Source organism: Parasteatoda tepidariorum, chromosome 1 (assembly GCF_043381705.1).
Source record: "Parasteatoda tepidariorum isolate YZ-2023 chromosome 1, CAS_Ptep_4.0, whole genome shotgun sequence".
In the NCBI taxonomy this organism is placed as follows: Eukaryota; Metazoa; Arthropoda; class Arachnida; order Araneae; family Theridiidae; genus Parasteatoda; species Parasteatoda tepidariorum.
The window spans coordinates 22,546,086-22,566,538 of record NC_092204.1 but is presented as its reverse complement, the minus strand read 5'-3'; the positions used below and the strand labels follow the sequence as shown (position 1 = coordinate 22,566,538).

The 20,453-nt window shown below is 27.5% G+C and overlaps 1 protein-coding gene across 2 annotated transcripts; it reads left to right on the top strand.

The window, feature by feature from the left end:
• The first annotated feature begins 1,837 nt into the window (after positions 1-1,837).
• LOC107441837 (uncharacterized) lies at positions 1,838-18,224 on the top strand. 2 transcript variants are annotated; one of them, XM_043047301.2, is made up of 2 exons: positions 1,838-2,445; positions 17,404-18,224. In XM_043047301.2, exons 1-2 carry the CDS (start codon positions 2,048-2,050, stop codon positions 17,855-17,857), a joined length of 852 nt encoding a protein of 283 aa, XP_042903235.1. In that variant the 5' UTR covers positions 1,838-2,047; the 3' UTR covers positions 17,858-18,224. The 2 variants fall into 2 exon arrangements, with proteins under 2 accessions (XP_042903235.1, XP_015910712.2); XM_016055226.3 differs by lacking the exon at positions 17,404-18,224 and adding an exon at positions 7,235-7,882 and having other exon boundaries at positions 1,937-2,445.
• The last annotated feature ends 2,229 nt before the right edge of the window (positions 18,225-20,453 follow it).

Genomic DNA, 20,453 nt, shown 5'->3' with positions numbered 1-20,453 from the left:
GAAAAGAAATAAAAACTATTTCTAATTTTAACAGTTATATCATCCAAGGTTGTCGTTATAAATACTTAAATGTAGAATAAAATATTTACAAAATGTGTTTTCAAATTGTGTTTAAAAGCGTTACGAGTATTTTATAAACGAAATGATCTTTCTTTAATCGATTTTTAAAAAGGATAAAAAAAAACTGTAATTATTGAGATACAAGCACAGGGGTTGGTGAGCAAAGCGATTTAGTAATTAGCCACATAGTAATTGAAAAAAGTCGTTATATCATTTGGATTTCTTTTACAATTATAGTCATATTGATTTCTTAAAAATGTTAGAGGAATTGCACCTAGTTTATATACTTTAACTAAAAGTTAAGCTAAGATAAAAACATAGTAAATAATGAGTCTTTTTAAAAATATAAGTTAAATCAAATCCTTGTGAATTGAATCGATTTACTAGATTTTGATTTTACTAAAGATACTAATCTGTTTTGGAGGGTGGTAAAAAACTCCTTACTACAGTACGCATATTAGAAACATACATTAATCTAGAAGGTTCGCACTACCTTACAACTTTAATACTAGTATTCAATTAACCTTCTATAATAATGACAGATGTATAAAGTTCTGTTTTTATTCCATGAACCACATGGTATTTTTCTTTTCAAAAGAGGGTCTATACTGAACGGTTTATAGCAACTTAAATGTAGCAATTTCAAGTTATAAAAAGTTACAGGATAGTAATTTATAATATAAATTTATTAAAAAAATAACAAAGATGATAATAATATATTAATATAGAATAATATAACATAGAAATATTATTATAGAAAAAATGCCAATAAAAATTTTTTTCGGTCAATAAAATTTTTTTGTGAGTTACCAAATTCCTATTTGAAAAGAGAAGCTTTCTTATAATTGGTGAAGTGTGTTTTGGCCTTAAATAAATATTAAATATACTTTTTAGAGGTCATGACAGAACGGTCTCGTGATAGACATGAAAAAAAAAAAAACCTCGCTCGCCACATAATTATTCAAAAAAACCTGTCCTTCCCCTTCATTTTTTCGGATAAAAAGTAAAAGTACATCAATGATGAAAGTCTCCGAAAAACAGAATTTTCATTAAAACGTCCAAAATCTGTATTAAAAAAGTTAATCCTTCAGAATCTATCAATTTGATATGGAAAGATTCTTGTGAAAGGAGTGTTCTTTAACATATCAAATTTTTCAAAGTTATTACATGTACATTTAATGTATTTTTCCTCCCAAATTATTTTCAAGTAAAGTTCTTTGTGGTCAATATATTTAACTAAATTTTGTCCCATATTCATAATATCTTTATTGATAGATTAGTTGCAAGATTACTCCGAAACAATTTTTAAAATATATGTATATATAAATTTAATCTAACATTAAAATTAATTTAATATAACATTCATATAAAAAAAAAAAGCTTTTAAATGAAAACGGCCTTCCGATATATCTCACAGACTCAATAGGTTATTGTGTCACAAAATTTGATTTTCTAGGTTCAAATATTTTTTTTTTTAAATACGGTTAATTAGTTTACAAATCTATGTAACCTTTAGTTTCGTTATGATTAATCCTAATTATAATAATCTTGGAGTTTCATGCATAAAACTATAACAGTTTTGTGTTTTAGGAAGAAAATAAAGTCTATTCCTTTTCTTTTTCAATTGACTTATTTTATTTTTTTGTTTTTTATTTATATTCCTTTTTTGAAAAATCAGGATTCTTAGGGGAAAAAAAAAGAAAAAGTACGAACCACGTGTGTGCAAAGCGTACTGGGGGGAGGAGTCTACTAGTCTTTAGAAAAGGTGACGGAATACATGCGTACTTTAACAAATGACGGTGCGTATGACGTTCAATCCTATTGGCCAGTGCAAAATGGACATTGCGCATGCGTACTAGCTGGCATAAGGGTGCAACTAGTTTAATAATCTTGAATTTATTACTTTATAACTTGAATCTTACCAGTCAATACTAGGTCTTACTATTACCTATCACAGATCGAGCAAGTCAATCTTACCAGTCGAGCAATGGCGGAATACCTTATCAATAACCAGGGTGATTATTATTGTTTAGACGCCGCTTCTTTATATAAATATTTTACCGTTGACGAAAAACGCTTTCTTCTTGCATATAGTGCTAAAGCTAATGATATTACAGATACTACTTTTAATGGCATATTGCATCATATTTATTATAATGTGGTATTTAATAAAGTCGGGACTATTGATAATGTCCTAAAAGTGATCAAAGAACTTAAATTGGATCTCTGGTCTATGTTCAAGAAGAAACTTCCAGGTAAAGAAGTCGACTTTTCTCACGGTAGTCTTTTAAGAAATCCCGAAGCATTCATCAGAATAACAGAAGCAGGAGCCTCTAATGGATCAACAAAAGCAAGACACCTGTATCACCGTTCCTTCTTTATAGGGTAAGTTTTTATTTCAGTTACTTTTCACCTTAAATTTTTAACCTGTCTAGATTTTTATCCTTTTTCTTTAAATAGTTGGTATCGTTATCGAAATTTAGTTTCATGACTTGAAATTTTATAGAGCTGCAAACATTTTTATAGATATTTCAGAGATTTCATGTAAGTGAATTTAAAAAGTTACGACTGTTTTGTTTCCTTTAAAGGGTATATCCTTAAACGTATGTAAAGATTTTTTTAAGCACCAAAAACTGTCTCTTTCCTATTAAGACCATTGGTAGCAGAAAATTTTTTTAAACCGTAAAAATTCTACCTGGTCCAGTTTGTAATAGAAAATAATTTTAGAATAAATGTAGAGTTGATGCAAACTTTAAATATCTTTAAACCTAGAATTTAAGGAAAATTACACTGAATTCCTTATATTTAAAGTAAAGAACGCTCCTACCTTAACATTGGGGTACAGATGGGTAATTTTAGGGATATGCATGGAATTTATGGGATATGTAACTTTCATTTCGAGCAATGCTAGTGAGGCAAATATTCTTACATTTAAAAATACATGGTTTGCTCTTAAATTAATAATAATTGTTATAAGTTATTTTTAATTGCTATAAGTTCTCATTAATCTTAGTTTATTATCATTGTTTTCTCTGATTCCTTTATATATTCTCAACAAAGCAATTGTTAACTGCAGATTCCTAATTTCTTATAACTTTTTTTTACCTATTTCATTTTGATCAAAATAATATTATACTTTGTAAGACAAAGTTCCTTATTTTCAGATTTATTTTTTATTTCCTCTTTTTCATATCCTAGTTAATTAAATTTATTTATTCATTTTTTCTTTTAGATATTCCCTTTATATATTTAATTTTACACATTTATCATACAAAATATATAATTTTCCGTTCTTTTTTTTTTTACTTAATAGATGTATTGTAAGGTTTATTTTTTCTTTCTCTTTATTTTACCCATTCGCATTAATTCAAGGTTATAATTTTATCCAATAAAATGATTAATTGATTTCTGATTGATTTTTATCCAATAAAGTGATTAATGATTGATGTGGTGTGAAGATTTCATCTTTAGCTTTTTTTATTAACTTGTTTTTCCAAATTTGTTTTTTTTTTAATTTTCTGCCCATTTTTCTGTTTTAGTCTCACATATCTTCTATGCATATATTAGATGCTTTCTATCTTTCTCTATATATTTTTGCATTTACATATTTTCTACTTTGAATGAATTTTTCTCATATTTTTATTATAAGCTTCCTTATCATTTCGTTACCCAATACTTTCAACTCAAAATCAAATATAATTATTTCATCAAACAGAATTTTATATTTTCTGTCAATACTTCTTTGTCAATATTTGCTTTTATTTGCCTTCATTTTTTAATTTCGTCTCATTATCTTGCATTATCTCTAAAGATGCGTTGCAGGGATTCTTTCTTAAGCCTTATCATTCCTTTACCCATCTTTTTTAATTCTGAAAAATATTTTGGATTTTTAACAAGAAAATTCATTAGTTTATAGTTTTTTTTTTAAATTCTACCCGTTTTTCTTCTTCTTTTTTTCTTTTCTTTTTGCATTCCTTATTAGCAATCTGAATCTATGTATATTCTCCTTTAGCTAAAGCAAGCGCTTCACAGTTATTGCTTGGCGACATCCTGTCATTAGAGAGCTCTTGTTTTTTCATCTTTTCACGAGCGTCATTTTTAAGCTTCTTTTGTCTATTTCTTCTAATTTAAAATAATAACTTTTAGCTTTATGAGATAAAATTGATAATTTTCAGATTTTCTTAGCGATAATTTTTATATACTCATTAGTTTTTCATTTGCGCTATTTATTTATTTTCTTTTTTTTTTTAATTTTTTTTCGCAGATTTGTTGTCGAAGTTCTGTTTTAGGCTTTCTTGTCCAGTTTGGGCTTAAACTATTGTTTAAATTTAAATTAATGTTTTATGGACTTTTTCGTACAAAACTCATGGTTTTTCTTTTTTTTAATTTACTGCCTTTCTTGCGAAAAACCTATTTACATTAAGTAAATAAACTTTAAAAAAAAATAATGCATCCTGTAAAATATTATATACATTATTAAAGATTCCTGTCTAATTTATAATACTTTTCTTAAATTATATATCAAAACAATGCGCGCTTGTAAATGATTTTTCACTTCAAGCCATTGACGGGTTCTTTTTAATTGTTCTTCAGTTTTATTTCACTGAATATACAGATAGTTTAGCTTTATTTAATATTTTTTTTAAGGAGCAGTTTTATTTTATATTATATATCGAAGATTTTTTTAATGTTGTGTGAAGTATTTGCTTTTTGGTTCAGAAAATATTGTCCACATATTTAACATTAGAAAGATGATTCAAAATTTAACTACGATAAATAATCCTATGCCGCATAGCAAATGCAAGTTGCCACTTTTAAATTTTCCGAGTGTAGATTTTCAATTGAGTAAATTTATTTGACATGAGAAAATTTCGTTAAATAGGATATTCAGTTATTTATTGTTTTAACTCAAAAAATATTAACGCTACAAAAAAACATCTGGCCAAATTTTTTTCATGTAACTTCATAAAAGAAAAATAAATTGTCTTATTGTCCAATTCTCAATGAGGCTGTTGCCGTATTGAGTCAACTTTTATGCAGAACAATTGTGTAAAGGCCAGGCATACGATTTCAAACAGTTTTTTTCTTGTTTAAACAACTTTAAAATAGTGGATCCTTCGTTTAGTATTGTTAATATCGAAAAAAAAATCCTTGCATTAAGAGTTATGCTATGAAATATTTTATATTGCGTGCGGAAAGAAGAAACAAAGTGAAATGAGCTCACGATTTAAAAACACATTAGTTAATTTCCATTCTGTAATGTAATTAACTTTTTCACCACATCTTGTAAATTTTTAAATCTGTCAAATTGTTATGCATATAAAACCACAGAAAAACTATTAAAATTAATAATAATTAAATTACTTAATTAATAATAATTAATTAATAACTGAAATTTAATAATGAAATAGAAGAATCCCCAAGTAAGGATTTTTTCCAGGATGATGGAATATGCAGTGGCGATTAAGGAGTAGAACAAAACCTACAAGAACATGAAATTCCTTATAGCGAAAATTGTTGCATTCAATTAAGAAATAACACGTATGATATAAATAATGCACTGATATAAATATTTTAGTTACCGATTTTATTAATAGTTATATTAATTGAAAACTGGAAAATAGAAGTATAATTGTAATGGCAATTATTTTTAAATCTTCTCAAAATCATATTTCAAATATATATTTAATGTTAGTCCAAATTCTTGCAAGATTTTGAAGGATTTATAACTTTTAAAAACTTGTAAATTTATTAAATTATGGAATTATCAAGAAAATGTTTTTTCAAAGATATTTTTTTCTTCCCGGAAGGAATAGTACATTTTTCTCCAGAATTACGAGATAATTACTTGTATAATAACCTCCTTTACATAAAAAGCGAGCAATCGTTTTCTTGTCTTAATTAATGAAGAATGTAAACTTGGATTTTATGTACAAAATTTTCAAAATACGTTTTTTTCTTCTTCAAATATTTAAATTTTAAAGAAAACTAAGTATTGGATTTATTTTAAACTTGAAAACAAGTAAGACCGGAACTAAGTTTTTTATAAAAATATTGTTAATATTTTTGTTGATGGCCGAGGAAACAGTTGTAAATGCACCCTTAGTTATGAATCCATTCTCTATTTTTGTTACGTTAGCAAGAAATCCAATTTTGCTTTCAAGAATTGCGCTATTTTTCATGTCTGTTTTTTTTTCATTCGTTACTTAGTTTATAGAATGTAAATTTGTGTATAACATATTGCAACAATAGAAAGTTTTCTCCTATAAAGATTCTTTTTACCAATTAGTTTAATCAAAGAAAGAGTGAATGCTTTCTTCAAATTATTGCCGAAATTCTTATTAAAAATTAATTTTGAATTTGTAATCATTAACGCAAGTGGAACAACATTACCATTACAGCAATGATTAAACTCATTCATAAAATGAAAGTTCAAAAATTTATGATACGTTTTTTTTTTTTGTGAATTTAATTTTCAAACAATTGAATATTCCGTTAAAGAGGAGATAATCAAGTTTTTATTTATTTATATCTAATCTTTGCCGAGCTGTTGTCAATAGAAAAAAAAGTGTATGTGGTGGGATTCTTTTATATTTTGCAGTTTAAACATCGACACATAAGTATTCGGTGAAAGAAAAAAGAATCAAGATCGGCCATATTCTCCGATTCAGCAGACTGTGCAGGTTAAACAATGCTTTAAAATCCCGAGTATGAATTTACAAAATTAAAAACGTGAACTTAAAGCTAAGATTATTTTTCTCATACACCGGCATTTTTTAAAAATTTATTTATTTATTTATTAATATTTACCCTTTCCATGCAGTTGTCAACAGAATAAAAAGTGTTTGTAGTGGGGTACTTTTAAAACATGAAGCTTCTTTTTTTATTAACTCGAAATTAAATTCTCATAATAATTGCATATAATTAGCTTGAAAGGCATACAATCTGCGCTCTATAGTAAGATGCCCCATAGCGGCGAAACTTCTTTAATAATGCCGCAAGTATAAAGTCCTGTGCTTTTGTAGAATTCAGATCCCCTTGAAATCGTTCCAACTTCAGTTTCGTGTTCACGATCACTTTTAAGGAATATTGAAACAGAGTAACGTTTCTTACATGCGTTTAAAAAGTTGAATTTGAGTCCTTTTATTTAGTATTTTTTTTTCTCACTTTTTAGGTTTTTTGATGATGAAGAATACGGTACGTGGGCCGAAAATTGGAATGTTATTTCTAGAGATCCTCTCAATTTCCGTGCACTTCAGCTTCTGAATCTATATATGAGGTTCAATTACATCACCGGAAAATCAGCAGAGCTCGAAACGGCTGTGCGAGTACTCTGGAGCTCCATCCCAGATCCACTTTTGACCACGACCGATGTTTTTAGGCTTTTTGAAGGCATCGATCCCATATATTTTCAGAAGATAAACAACATATGGCAATGGTATTGTGATCTAGTGAATTATGAAGAATCTTCTGTTAGGCGTCCAAGATCTCTGCAACACCTTTCAAGATGCTTCATCAGAAACCGCTTAAGAGAGAACTTTAAGTTGCCAGAAGGAGTGGAGGAACTAGGCATTCCTAAACATGTCCAGAAGTATTTACTTCTGAGAGATTTCTATAAGATAGATTGAATACTTTGTCTTGGAATCATTTTTTCAAAGTATTTCATGAAAGAAATTGACTTGATTATTTAAATGACTAACGTGATTATGGTTTCGAAATGTTAAGGTTTCCTATGAACTTCTTTATAATATTATTTTCACAGTTGCATGCTTCACCGTTGAAATATTTCTTCGGCATATGAATAAATTGATTGCTTCCTTTATCTTTAGTTTGTTTGAAGTATCTATTTATATGGTAAAAACAGCACACGGACAAAATGAGGGCAATATAGCATTAAAAAATAAATACTTTTGACATGTGAATAGCTACAAAACATAATATTTTTAGTAATGTAAAATTTTAGTGTGTTTAAAATGCCACCATTCCATGTTGTGTTCAAAATTGTATTTTTCTAAAAATTTTAGTAAAGAGGATACTTGATAACGTACTGGCACTTTAAATTTCCTTTCTAAATTTATCATAATTACTTGGGATGAAACCGAAAACTACTTATGAGTAAAATATATGAATGTTCTGCTAGCTCACTCAAATCAGTTGTATATCGTTTTCTAACTTGATGGCTTAATTGGATATAGAATTTACAACTGATTTCATTTATTATATATATCGAGAGTGAAAAGGATTTTGCTTACATATTGTAGACTGAATAACATTGAACAGTACTCCAGGAAAAGCAAAAATGCTCACGACAGAAAGATTTGGGATACAAATTTCCGGAACATAACTGGTTTTTAGAAATAAAAAATAAAGTTAAGTGTAATACCTTTTTTCAACACTGATAAAAAATAGTATTGATTTTAATTGTAAGTTGTCAAGAAGTGAAATAATTGGATGGGATATAAATATAGATGTAATCTGAAGAAACAAAACATTTCTTTTGTTGAAAAATAAGATAGCTTAGTTGGGTTTTCTAAATCTCGCTTTTTAAAAATAGAAAGTTAAAGTAATAAGTAAATTGCACATTACTTTAGGACGGAATTAACGGAAGTAATTTATTAAACGGAAAACTCTTTTCTTTCTAATAAACTTTTACGTAAGTTTCTTAGATATTTGAGTTTCCTTTTCTCTAGGAATGACAACTGAAGATAAGTAAATTTACTCTTTCTTTATTGTAACTTGGATACATTATGCTTATTAAAGGGTTACATTATATCCAAACCAATTTGGTAATTTAGACTACGACCTTAGGAACCTATCTGAATGAGTTATATACATATGATATATACATATGAATTATATACATATGATATCGTGGATGACCGAAATTGGTGATTGCTGACTTTCACCAGCGATACTGACAATCACATAGTTGCTTTGATGTGATCCCAGCATCAAAGTTATTTTTAAGGTAATATGTCACTGACCAGTATGCATTTAACCGGTATTCCGAACACAGATGTTTCGTCTAGTCTATCCTCAATAGATATTAAAATATCGAATGAATATAATAATATCAATGAGTAAATTAATATAGAATCGGATATCAACAAAGCAATTATGTAATTGTTAACATTCACTGATGAAAATCGACATTCTCTTAATTTTGGCCACTCACTTTAACATATACATTCCTATATGGCAAACACGTGAACGATTCAGTAGAAGGTTAAACTGGATCAGACTAATGAAAAGGAGAGAAATAATCAAAACTTTCAGTATGTGTATTTTTCGAAATGCAGGTCAATAAAAAACGTCATCTTTTTAGTGTTAAATCTTATTCGTATATTATTGTATTCGTATTATTCATATGTATCAGAAAATTATATTACTTTGGAAAAAAAATTTATGAAAAGAGAGGAAGAAGAATTATTAAAATAAAATGTTTTTAAAGAAATATTTAAAATAAAGAAATATATATATTAAAATGCTGGAAAGCAAAAGAATTAGAAGATATAATATCTTCATCAGCTCACAAGATTATTTCCGCAAATAGGAGTTCTTTCTAATATTTTTCATTGTAGTCAAAGCAAAATATATTAATACATCAGAGTGAAGAGCACTCAAAAAAATTGAAACAAAATGTATCAAGCAAACAAGAGAAAATAAAATGTAAAGAAAAAACAGAACAAGACAAAAAGCAAAAGTGATCAGCTGATTCAAATTAAAGTACTTATACCGGGACCTTTCAATAATGATTTAAAATATTTACGCAATAAAATTGCCAGATTACAAAATCTGAAAACAGAAGCGTAAAGGGAAATTTTCTGCTGATAACTGTGTAATATCATAACGAAAAAATCTTTAAATGGAAAACATTTTTATTAATTTCTGGCATCTATACCAAAAAGCGAAAAACGATCATCGCTTCCTTCTTACAATTTTAACCAGTTATTTTAATAAAATAATACGTGGTGTTTTACTAATGTAATACGTTAATTTCTTCTTAACAAAAGAAAAGTTTTTCTACTGTTTCTAGAATTATTGCCAGGCAATGCAAAATAATAATCCTTATGTTGACTACACATCCGCTATGTCCCCTTATTTCTCAACTAGTCAACTTACTATTCAAATCAACATTTAATGTTATCTATGACTACAAAAGGTACCGTTAATGTCTAAAATATTTATTATAACGATTTGATATTAATATATTCGTTTATATTACTTGATGATAGATTGTGAGAAACATCTCTCGTGGTCTCGTGAGGTTCTCATGGTCTTCCTCTCCATGTAACGCAAATGCTGGTTAGTTAAATCAAAAAGTCCTCCATGAAAGCAAATTTCTCCCAATACTTGATACAGGAGCTCCCTTGTCTTTTGGATTGGGTTCAAAAATACAAGACTACGGGGTTGAACATTAGTAGTTGTAAACCCAAAAATTGGGTCGGCTGCTCAACGACGGTTATAAAATAGAAATAAAACATGGACATATTTATAGTGAAAAACTAAAGTTTTCGAAAACTGAAATATTATCTGTAGAATTTTAGAACTAAGCAAAGAAGCAAAAAAAAATATTCTAAAATTTTATTTATAGAATTTTGACTCATTAGTTTTCTTAATTGTCGGAATGAAAATAATTTTCTTGCTTCAATTAAAACTAATGTGTTTTTACTTCCATAGATAATATGAACCATGAATGAATTGAAATTGGAGTATGAGATGACATGAAATGCCGATGATTAGAAAACAAGGTTGCCCATATTGCAAAAACTGAAGTTACCGAAAACTGCAACAGTATCCGAACAAGTTTAGAACTAAACAAAGAAGCAGACAAAAATCTTTCTTGATAATAAATATTTTTCTTTTTTTATTGTGTTGGCGTATTCTCATCAGAGAAAAATGTGATTTGGCTCCTCTGAAAAAGTATTTTTTTTTCGATCGGTTTTCTATAAATAGACCTTGTGTTGCAATATTTTGTTCATCTTTTTGCTCCACCATTGACTAAAGTAGTAAAAAACTGAGATAAGGTTGACCTGGTGTTACTGTCTAAAGGAGAAACTGGATTACAGGGGCTTCGTTGTTAACACGAGATAAAAAGGTGTTTTCTTTCACAATACTTTATTGGAGCTAGGCTTTCCTCGATAGATGTTAAAAATGAATATTCTATGAAGATTATTAAAGATTTTTGAATCGATTCAATTTATAACACTTGATTTCTTGGACTGGATATAATATTTGACGACGCCTTAATTCATTTTGCTTGAATTTGGAGAGTTTGATTGAATTTGAAAAAAAAAAAGTTTCGTTAAAGAGTTTTCCAAAAGTTTTGAAATTGGGTCTTTATTGTATTGTACAGAAAAAAAAAATCAGTGTTCTATACGATCTATAATTAATATTTAAAAAAAAATTGAAAAATAAAATTACAATTTCGGGATTATTATGTAATAATTATTTTTTAAGGGTTTCAAATTTATATTTAAGAGCTGTCAGATCAAAAAAATTTTATCGATCCCGTTCTAAACAATAAAAAGTATAATTATTTTCAACAAAATTATAATTATCTAATCCAGTTTATTTACCTTTTGTAATTTGAATGTTGGCTGTAATTAGAACCACCTACCCGTTTTAGATACACCCGTTTAATTCGTACCCGTTCGGCACAAACCAAGATTCGACTAACCCCTTCTTCCATTCAAAATAAACTGCTGTGAAGTAATTTCTTATGTTGAACAAAATTAGCGAAATGGAGCTACATGCATATGGAATAACATTTCGTAGAAAATATCTCGCTCTTCTCTTTAGATAATGATGACATCTTTCATAAGAATGTTGCTTACAATAATCTCCTTTAAATGTTTATAGTTTAAAAAAAAGATTGTGTCTAAGCATGCGCAGAAGGAAACGAAGAAAAAATGGATGCCAAGAAGCTAGTCGGAATAAAAGTTCATAATAAAAGTTCTTAATATAATTTTTAATTTTAGAACACCAATTAATAATCTCAATATCTTTTATTCCACTGAGTAAAAGATACTGGCATCTTATAACTTTCTTAATGCACTTCAATTACGATCAATTATTAACCTTGCTCAAAATTATCCTTAATATAAAAATTGAACGTGAATTTAACTTCATTATGAAATATTCGACAACGATCTACATATGTATGAACCCTTTCTATATATGTATAATTTTACAAGCTGTTAATGTTCATAAATACGGAATTTTGTTTTTGAATATTATACAAACGAAAGCAAATTCTTTCGCACAAATTAAAAAATTTAAATAAATAAACTGTATTTACAAATAGTATTTATTTTTGACTTAAATTTCGTTTCGATTAATTATTAATTAAGTTTTAAAATTGTCAAATCTTTAATTAAAGTATAACTTCGATCTTTGATTACCTTAGATTTTAACGAAATAAATATGCCAATAATGTTTACTGAAAATCAAATAAAACAGCAATTTGATTAAATGAAAATTTTCTTCATTGATAGTGTATATTTTTTTGAAACTTTTTTAAAAAGATAACAATAGATTTGTTCATGATTATTTTTGTTTATTTATTTATTTATTTTTAAATTGTGTACTGTAAATTATTGAAAAGCAATTTATTTTTGAGATGGGCGGGAGGAGAGTTCACACAGTTTTCTTTTCTTCTTAGAGAATAATTCTTTTTATTTCAATTAGACACTATCAGGCCTCTCAGTGGGCCAAAGAAAATATTAGGACATATTTTGGAACACTGTTCATACTTTACACTACATTTAAAAATTGCAAATGTTAACTCGAGAAAAATTGTATAATTTGCTCTATTTAATTATAGTGAAAACAAATTTTATAACAAAAAATAAAAAAGACACTATTTTTTTCACCATTATTTGTTAAGAACTGAAAGTTTTGTTCCAAGTATAATTTTATTTATGGAGCACAGAACATATAACTGAATTTAAGTGTGATTATTAACTGAATATAAGTATGATTTTTCTTTTTGAACTTTCAAAATTATTTAATTGTTTTAAAAATTTTTAATAATAAGTAAAATTTGAAACTTAAATTTTTTTAACATATGTTTATTATTTAAATCTGAAATGTCGACATAATTTGGATGAATGTCGAAAGTATATGATTTGCTCTACTTAATTATAGTGAAAACAAATTTTATAACAAAAAATAAAAAAGACTCTATTTTTTTCACCATTATTTGTTAAGAACTGAAAGTTTTGTTCCAAGTATAATTTTATTTATGGAGCACAGAACATATAACTGAATTTAAGTGTGATTATGAACTGAATATAAGTATGATTTTTCTTTTTAAGCTTTCAAAATTATTTAATTGTTTTAAATATTTTTAATAATAAGTAATATTTGAAACTTAAATTTTTTTAACATATGTTTATTATTTAAATCTGAAATGTTGACATAATTTGGATAGAAAAGATATACATTTTTAAATAAATTTATGCTAATATTTACATTCTTTTTTTCGGAAATTTCTAAGCCCAGAGACTCTTCAAAATTTAATTTTGATATTTTATGCACACGTTGTGTCAGCTCAACTCATAAAAAATAAATCATTCTTTATTATGAAGCAGAGATTTTGTTTTATTTTTATTGTTTTAGTGAACACTTTCTCTTCAAATTCTTCCTTTGACAGCAGGAAGGAGAGAGAGACACGGAAAGAACCGTTTAATGAGCTTTTATTAACTAATTAACATTTTTTTTCTTTTCAATATTTTGGATGTCAGATAAAGGATACAGCTGCAGATAAATGCATGTTTATCCAAGTCTCATAATGAAAATCATTATGATTAATAGTTACTTACACTACCACTAACTGTGGAGATGAACTAGCACATTTCATGCTAGCATCTAAAACTTTCCCATGGTTCGTAAATGAATGGGGAAACTTTTGACCTCGTTGAAAACTATGGGACTATACAGTTTAGAAAAGGCAAAGATTATGGTGTAGGTGGAAGAATGGGTTAGGATATATTTCTTCTCTTTATAAAAGTAAAGTTTTTTATTTGCTTCTAGTCCATGAACTGAATTCATTCATCGTTCAAGTTTGTTCTGATGCTTTGGGGGTATTTTCTTTTTTGACAAAACAATTCAAAACGGTTAAAAAATTTTATAAAATTCTCCAAAAATTAGTTGATAATAAGTCAATAATACATTATTTCTTGCACTCTTCTTCTGAAAATTTTTGTACTCTTATCCAATGAAATCGGTAAATTATTCTTTCTCAGCAAAGTCAAGCAATCCCTCATTTTAACTTATATATATATCAGTTTTTAAGAAGTTATAAGATGTGAAATAAAAGGATATATCATTTGAAATTTTAACCACGACAGGCGAATCTGTAACAAGTGCATTTTTTTTAAATTCACACTAATAATAGAAAATGTAATAAAAAATATCGAAAGTAAACTGTAAAAAGATAGGTTATCCTGACAAATGTGTAGAAACATTTTAAATTTTGATTAATAAAAAAAATTCCTACATACTTTTGATGGTTTATATCCGACACCAAAATGCATAATACATACTGTGCCAGTAGAATTTAACATAAAAAAATTATTTTTTCTGCTTAATGTAAGATTCGAAGTCTTATTTATACATTCTATTTTGATTTTGAAAATAATAAATGTTTTTATTTTAAATTAATAATTAATTATTTTTACGTTCGACTTACTGCTATTCCTTTCATTACATTTTTTTAAATCTAATTTCTTATTTCACTTTCTTTTATAAAATGAAGTGACAAATGAATAAAAACCATCTAAAAATTCTTGTATATCCATTTACAATAATGCATCTTACCTCAGTAATCTAATAAAATCTGTTTAACTGTGTTATGTTAGATATTTATGTTAAAATTGATTGAGAAATTTTATTTTATTTTATTTTGAGGTAAGCAACTCAATTTTAATCTTTTAAGAAACAATTTAACTCGGCTAAGTACATTTTAAATCAATTACAACTTGAAAAGTGTATGTATTTAGAGAATTCTTCTTTCAAAACATTCTATAGTTATTTACTTTTTCACGTTTTTTTAAAAATTATTCTGAGAAATACAACTTGCCATATGCAATCAAGTGTAAAAAACCAAATCTTGGTAGTACTAACTAGAGTGCCTGTATTGTGGCGAACATTGTAGAGTGGCAACAACTGTAGAGTGGCGAACATTGTAACGCGCCAACATTTCAAAGTAATATCGCCAAACTCTGCACTTCTGAAGCTCTGATAAAAAGATGCTCAAATCTTAAAATTTATAGGTAATTTAAATAGAAATTATGTTTATTAAAAGTAAATATATTTATTCTTATGAAATCATTAGTTATTTTATCACCTTGCTCTCTTTGGAATGTAATAAACAAAAGTAAGCAAGCGCGCAAGTAAGTAATAATAGGGATAAATTCATATAACTAATAAATATCCAAATTTTCAGCCTTAATTTATACATTCACTGTAACTGTGAAGTTTCTTATTGAAAAAAAGTAAGTAATGAACTTATTACATGCCTTTATTAATGCAGAACATAAATTTTTTGAGGCAGATAATTTTCACTCCGTGTTATTCCAATGGCGAATTTTCCACTCTCGCCTCCGGCGGTAAAGTTTTTCTTTCCACCAATCAGGAATCGTTTCTCTTTTGTCCACACTCTTCTACCCTAGGCACTCTAGTACTCGCAAAAGCGTAGTTAGGGCTTATCTTACCAGGGGGAAACTTAAGTTTTTGCACCGCCTGAGTGATGCATGATGTATATAAATGATATATTGTCTGATTTAAGACAACTATTTGGGATTGTTATAGGTTTAGATTATGCAAAACTAAATTCATTAATTTTATCACATATTGAACTGGATGTTACAACTTTAAATTAATAAAACTCGTCATAGCAGAATCATTCATTCGTTAGCTTTAAAATTGAACTGCTACCGCTCGCCCGGTGTCTGAGCGGTAACGCTTCGCGCTATCGCGCCTCAGTTCCCTGGTTCTATCCTCTGGTTGGGCAAGTTTGACCCAGCCTTTCATCCCTTCAGTGGGTCGATAAATGAGTACCAAGAATGCTTGGGAACTAAACACTGGGGGTTTCGCGTTCGGCTGACCACCTCATGGAGCTAGGAGTAAGTGGAGAAGACACTCCCATTGACCCACTCCTTTCAAGGTGAAGCAACCGCGACAATTTTCCGTCATCTTACTTGCTGCGTCGTTGTGCGCTCATACATCTTTCTATTTCTAGTTAATCCATGCTTTTTAACGAAGCNCGATTTTCGTAGTCTATATATTTAGATGCTAATTAAGTATAAAGAAGAAAGTAACTAAGCATTAAATTAACTATAAAGCTATAGAAAAATTGCAATAAATTCAATAATTAAATTCAGAAATTTCTATGAATAAATTCACAGATAAGTTATTAATTCAAATTTGATAATTCAAAAATGAACTTGAATATTCAAAAAATTTTAATGCTAAACCAAAACAATTATTTTTTTTAACATAATTTCTTTATTTAAGTAATAGGTAATAGGAAAAAACTGAACAGTTTAAGCTACCGTTACTTTTAATTAATTAAAAGCATAAGCTCAAGACTAAGATTATTTTCACATAAACAATTTACGTATCTGAAGTGAGATCAGAATTACTTTGATTTTTATGTTTAAAATAATTTTTTTAATCAATTTGTTTTTCAATTTGTTTAAATTATTCATTTGTTTTAAAAAAAAAACCCATTTTATTTAAATCAATGCACATTTTATTGAAATAATGAAATTATTATTGTTGTAATTTCATTGCATGTGCCTTTTATTATTTCGTAATAAAAACGATGGCTTCCATAAAAATCATTCATTATCAATGGCATCTGACATTTAAAAAATCACACCTTTAAGAATATATTTATTAATTGTATTATATTGAAACATTTTAAACTTAAATTAATAATATTTTTTATTAAGTATATTATTGTTAAATTTTAAAAAAATTATGTTTGTTTAAGTTTATGTTTTTTACGCTTCAGCTGAATTAAACTTGTAATTTATTTAAAAAAAATCAAATGATTAAGATCACGGTTATATTCAAAATGCATTATTTTCTATCTTAAAAATTAAGTGAATTGGAGGATCTACTGCTGAAACAATTGGGAAAATAGCTTAGCAATTTCTTTCCATTTTGACTATTCTTTCTTCTATTTTGAATTAAGATCCCCCTTAAAACGGAACCAGCTATAATTTCGTGTTGAAAATCACTTTTAAAATGTATTGAAACAGAGTAACACATCTTACACGCGTTTAAAAAATTTAATTTGAGTCTTTTTAATTAATTTTTTTTACTTTTTAGGTTTCTTAATTTTCTAAACTACAATACGTGGATAGAAAATTGGGATGATATTTCCAGAAATCCTCTCAAATTCCGTGCGCTTCAGTTTCTGAATCTTCATATGCGGTTCACTTACATCACCCGTAAATCTGCAGAGACCGAAATGGCCGTGCGAGTACTCTGGAGCTCCATCCCAGATCCGCTTTTGACCTTCACTGATATTTTTAGGCTTTTTGAAGGGGTCGATCCTATGTATTATCAGGAGATAAACAACATATGGCAATGGTACTGCAATCTAGTGAATTATGAAGAATCTTCTGTCAGGCGTCCACGATCTCTGAAGCACCTTTCAAGATGCTTCATCAGAAACCAATTAGGAGACAACTTTAAGTTGCCCGAAGGAGTGGAGGAACTGGGCATTCCCAAACATGTCCAGAAATATTTACTTCTGAGAGATTTCCACAAGATAGAATGAATACTTTATCTTGAAATCAATTTTTTCAAAGTATTTCACGAAATAAATAAAAGACTTGATCATTTTAATTATGATTTAATGATTAAATGTTAATGTTTCTTATAAACTTTTTTACGATATTATTTTAAATGTTGCATGCTTCACTGTTGAAATATTTCTCCCGCATATAAATAAACAATGTAATCTATGTGTAATTATATTTTGTTTGTGTCTTTCAATTTAATTGCTTATTGTTATTTGCTTCTTTTATTTTTTGTTTGTTTGAAGTATCTATTTACATTTACATAGAAAATAGAGTGCATGGATAATTTGAAAATTGTGAGGACAATATAGCTCAATATAACATTAAAAGTATTAATACTTGTGACATATGTTTGATAATGTGATATTTTTGTTTCTTACAATTTGAAGTTTTCTTTTGTATAGATTTACATAGTATTTTATAGTGGTGCTTTGATTAATTTTGGAGCCTTTTTTCAAAGCATTCAAAGTAGCATTTATGAGAAGCAGTATTTAATTCACAATTTAATGAAAAGTCAACGCAAAAGCTCATACAGAATTATGAAAACGTGACTTAGTGAAAAAGAAACACAAAATTAATCCTGTAAATAGCTACAAAGCGTAATATTTTAATAATGTAAAATTTTAGTGTATTTGAAATGCCACCATTCAATGTTGCGTTCAAAATTATATTTTAAAATCTTTAGTAAAGAGGATACTTAATAACGTACTGGCATTTTCAATTTCATTATTATAATTGCACATTTATCACATTACTTAAAACTATGCCGAGAACTACTTATGAATAAAATATATGAATGTTCAATTAGCTCACTCAAATCAATTGTATATGGTTTTTTAACGGCTTGGTGGCTTTATTGAATATAGAATTCACAACTGATTTCAGTTATTTTATATATCTGGAGGGAATATGATCTTGCCTACAGATTGTAGACTGAATAAAATTGCACAACACTGCAGGAAAAGGACAGAAAAATTTGGCGACAGAAGAATTTGGGAACATATTTCCAAAACATACCAGGATTTTGCAAAAAAAAAAATTTTTGAGTGTAATACCTTCTTACAACACTGATAAAATATAGTGCTGAATTTAATTATAAGTTGTAAGTGATAAAATGATAAGGTAGGATTTATATATGATGGTCTGAGAAAAACAAATTTTTCTCTTGTTAAAGATGAGATAGTTTAGTTAGGTATCCTGAACCTCGCTTTTCAAAAATAGAGAGTTAAAGTAATAAGTAAAAGGTATTAGTTTTACGATTTTTTTGGCCTTTTTACTAGGAAAAATTACAAATGATTTCTAGTTGACATTAGAAAGATTTAACATTGACGTTTACATAGAAGATTGAAATTGTTACTCCGACCTTTTCAAAGATGATTTCTGTGTAAATCGAATAAATATTTAAAATCTGTACATAATAATTAATTTAATAAAAACCCTATTAGAAACTCGCTCATCAAAACGCGTTAATATTTTATTTAATTTGATTAACGGAAGTAATTTTTTAAACGGAGCACTCTTTTCTTTCAAATAAACTTTTACACCAGTTTCTTAGATATCTGGGTTCCCTTTTCTTTATTAATAATATTTGAAGATAGGTAGAAATACTCTTTTTTTAAAAATTTAGATACATTATACTTATTTAAGGCTAACTTATACCCAAACCAATCTGGTATTATAGAATACGACCTCAGGAACCAATCTGAGAGAGTTTGATTTGAGCGCATTTGATTTGTTAGCTATAAAGATTATGGGTCCGAAATTGGATGCGCGTGAGGTAATAATGGTATACTGGGTTATTTAAAGAAGTTTTTAATTAATATGTTAGATATTTAATTATAAAACTTTAATGATTTTAGGAAGTTAACACGTATTTAAAAAATAAAGTGAAAAACATGATTTGCCCAATTCGCAGAGATTTATCCGAATAGGATTTGCACAATGGTAAAAAGTCTAAATTAACAAAGAAGATTTTAGTAAAGTTATTAATAATAGCATACAATTAACTCAATGATTTTTTATAGAGTTTATCACAATTTTATGAAATATTATTTAAATTCAAGATTACACAATTTTATTAAACAATATTATATTATTATCATAATGTTAAAATGCAACTATTCAAGCAAACTATACAATATCACTATTCAAAAGAGACAAATATATATATATACATATATATATATATATATATATAGGATGAGCGATGAGATTTCATGAAATACCAAAAACTGCAACAATACCCTTTCAAGTTCAGAACTAAACAAACCAGCAAGCAAAAATGTTTCTTCATAATAAACATTTTTCTTTTTTTACTGGTTTGGCGCATTCTTAATTACGTACTTTTTAGGCAGAATAAATTTTTTTTTTTTAAACTTATTCTTTATGTGTTACTAACGCTAACCTATATCTGTTTAGTTTCAGCCAAAATTGGAGTATTTAGATCATTTTAAACGCTTATACTTTAGAATAGACACCTTATCTCTGGTAGTGAGGTAAACTGTAGCCTTTTGGTTTTAAAATGTTCGGTGTTTTTATCAGTTGCAAAATAAATAAATGGAAACTTATTTGACC

Bases quoted from the DNA above. Each gene is read 5' to 3' on its own strand.
- LOC107441837 (XM_043047301.2), top strand. From the start codon at position 2,048: ATGGCGGAATACCTTATCAATAACCAGGGTGATTATTATTGTTTAGAC. The intron at 2,446-17,403 runs GTAAGTTTTTAT...TTTACTTTTTAG, and splicing joins CACCGTTCCTTCTTTATAGG to GTTTCTTAATTTTCTAAACT.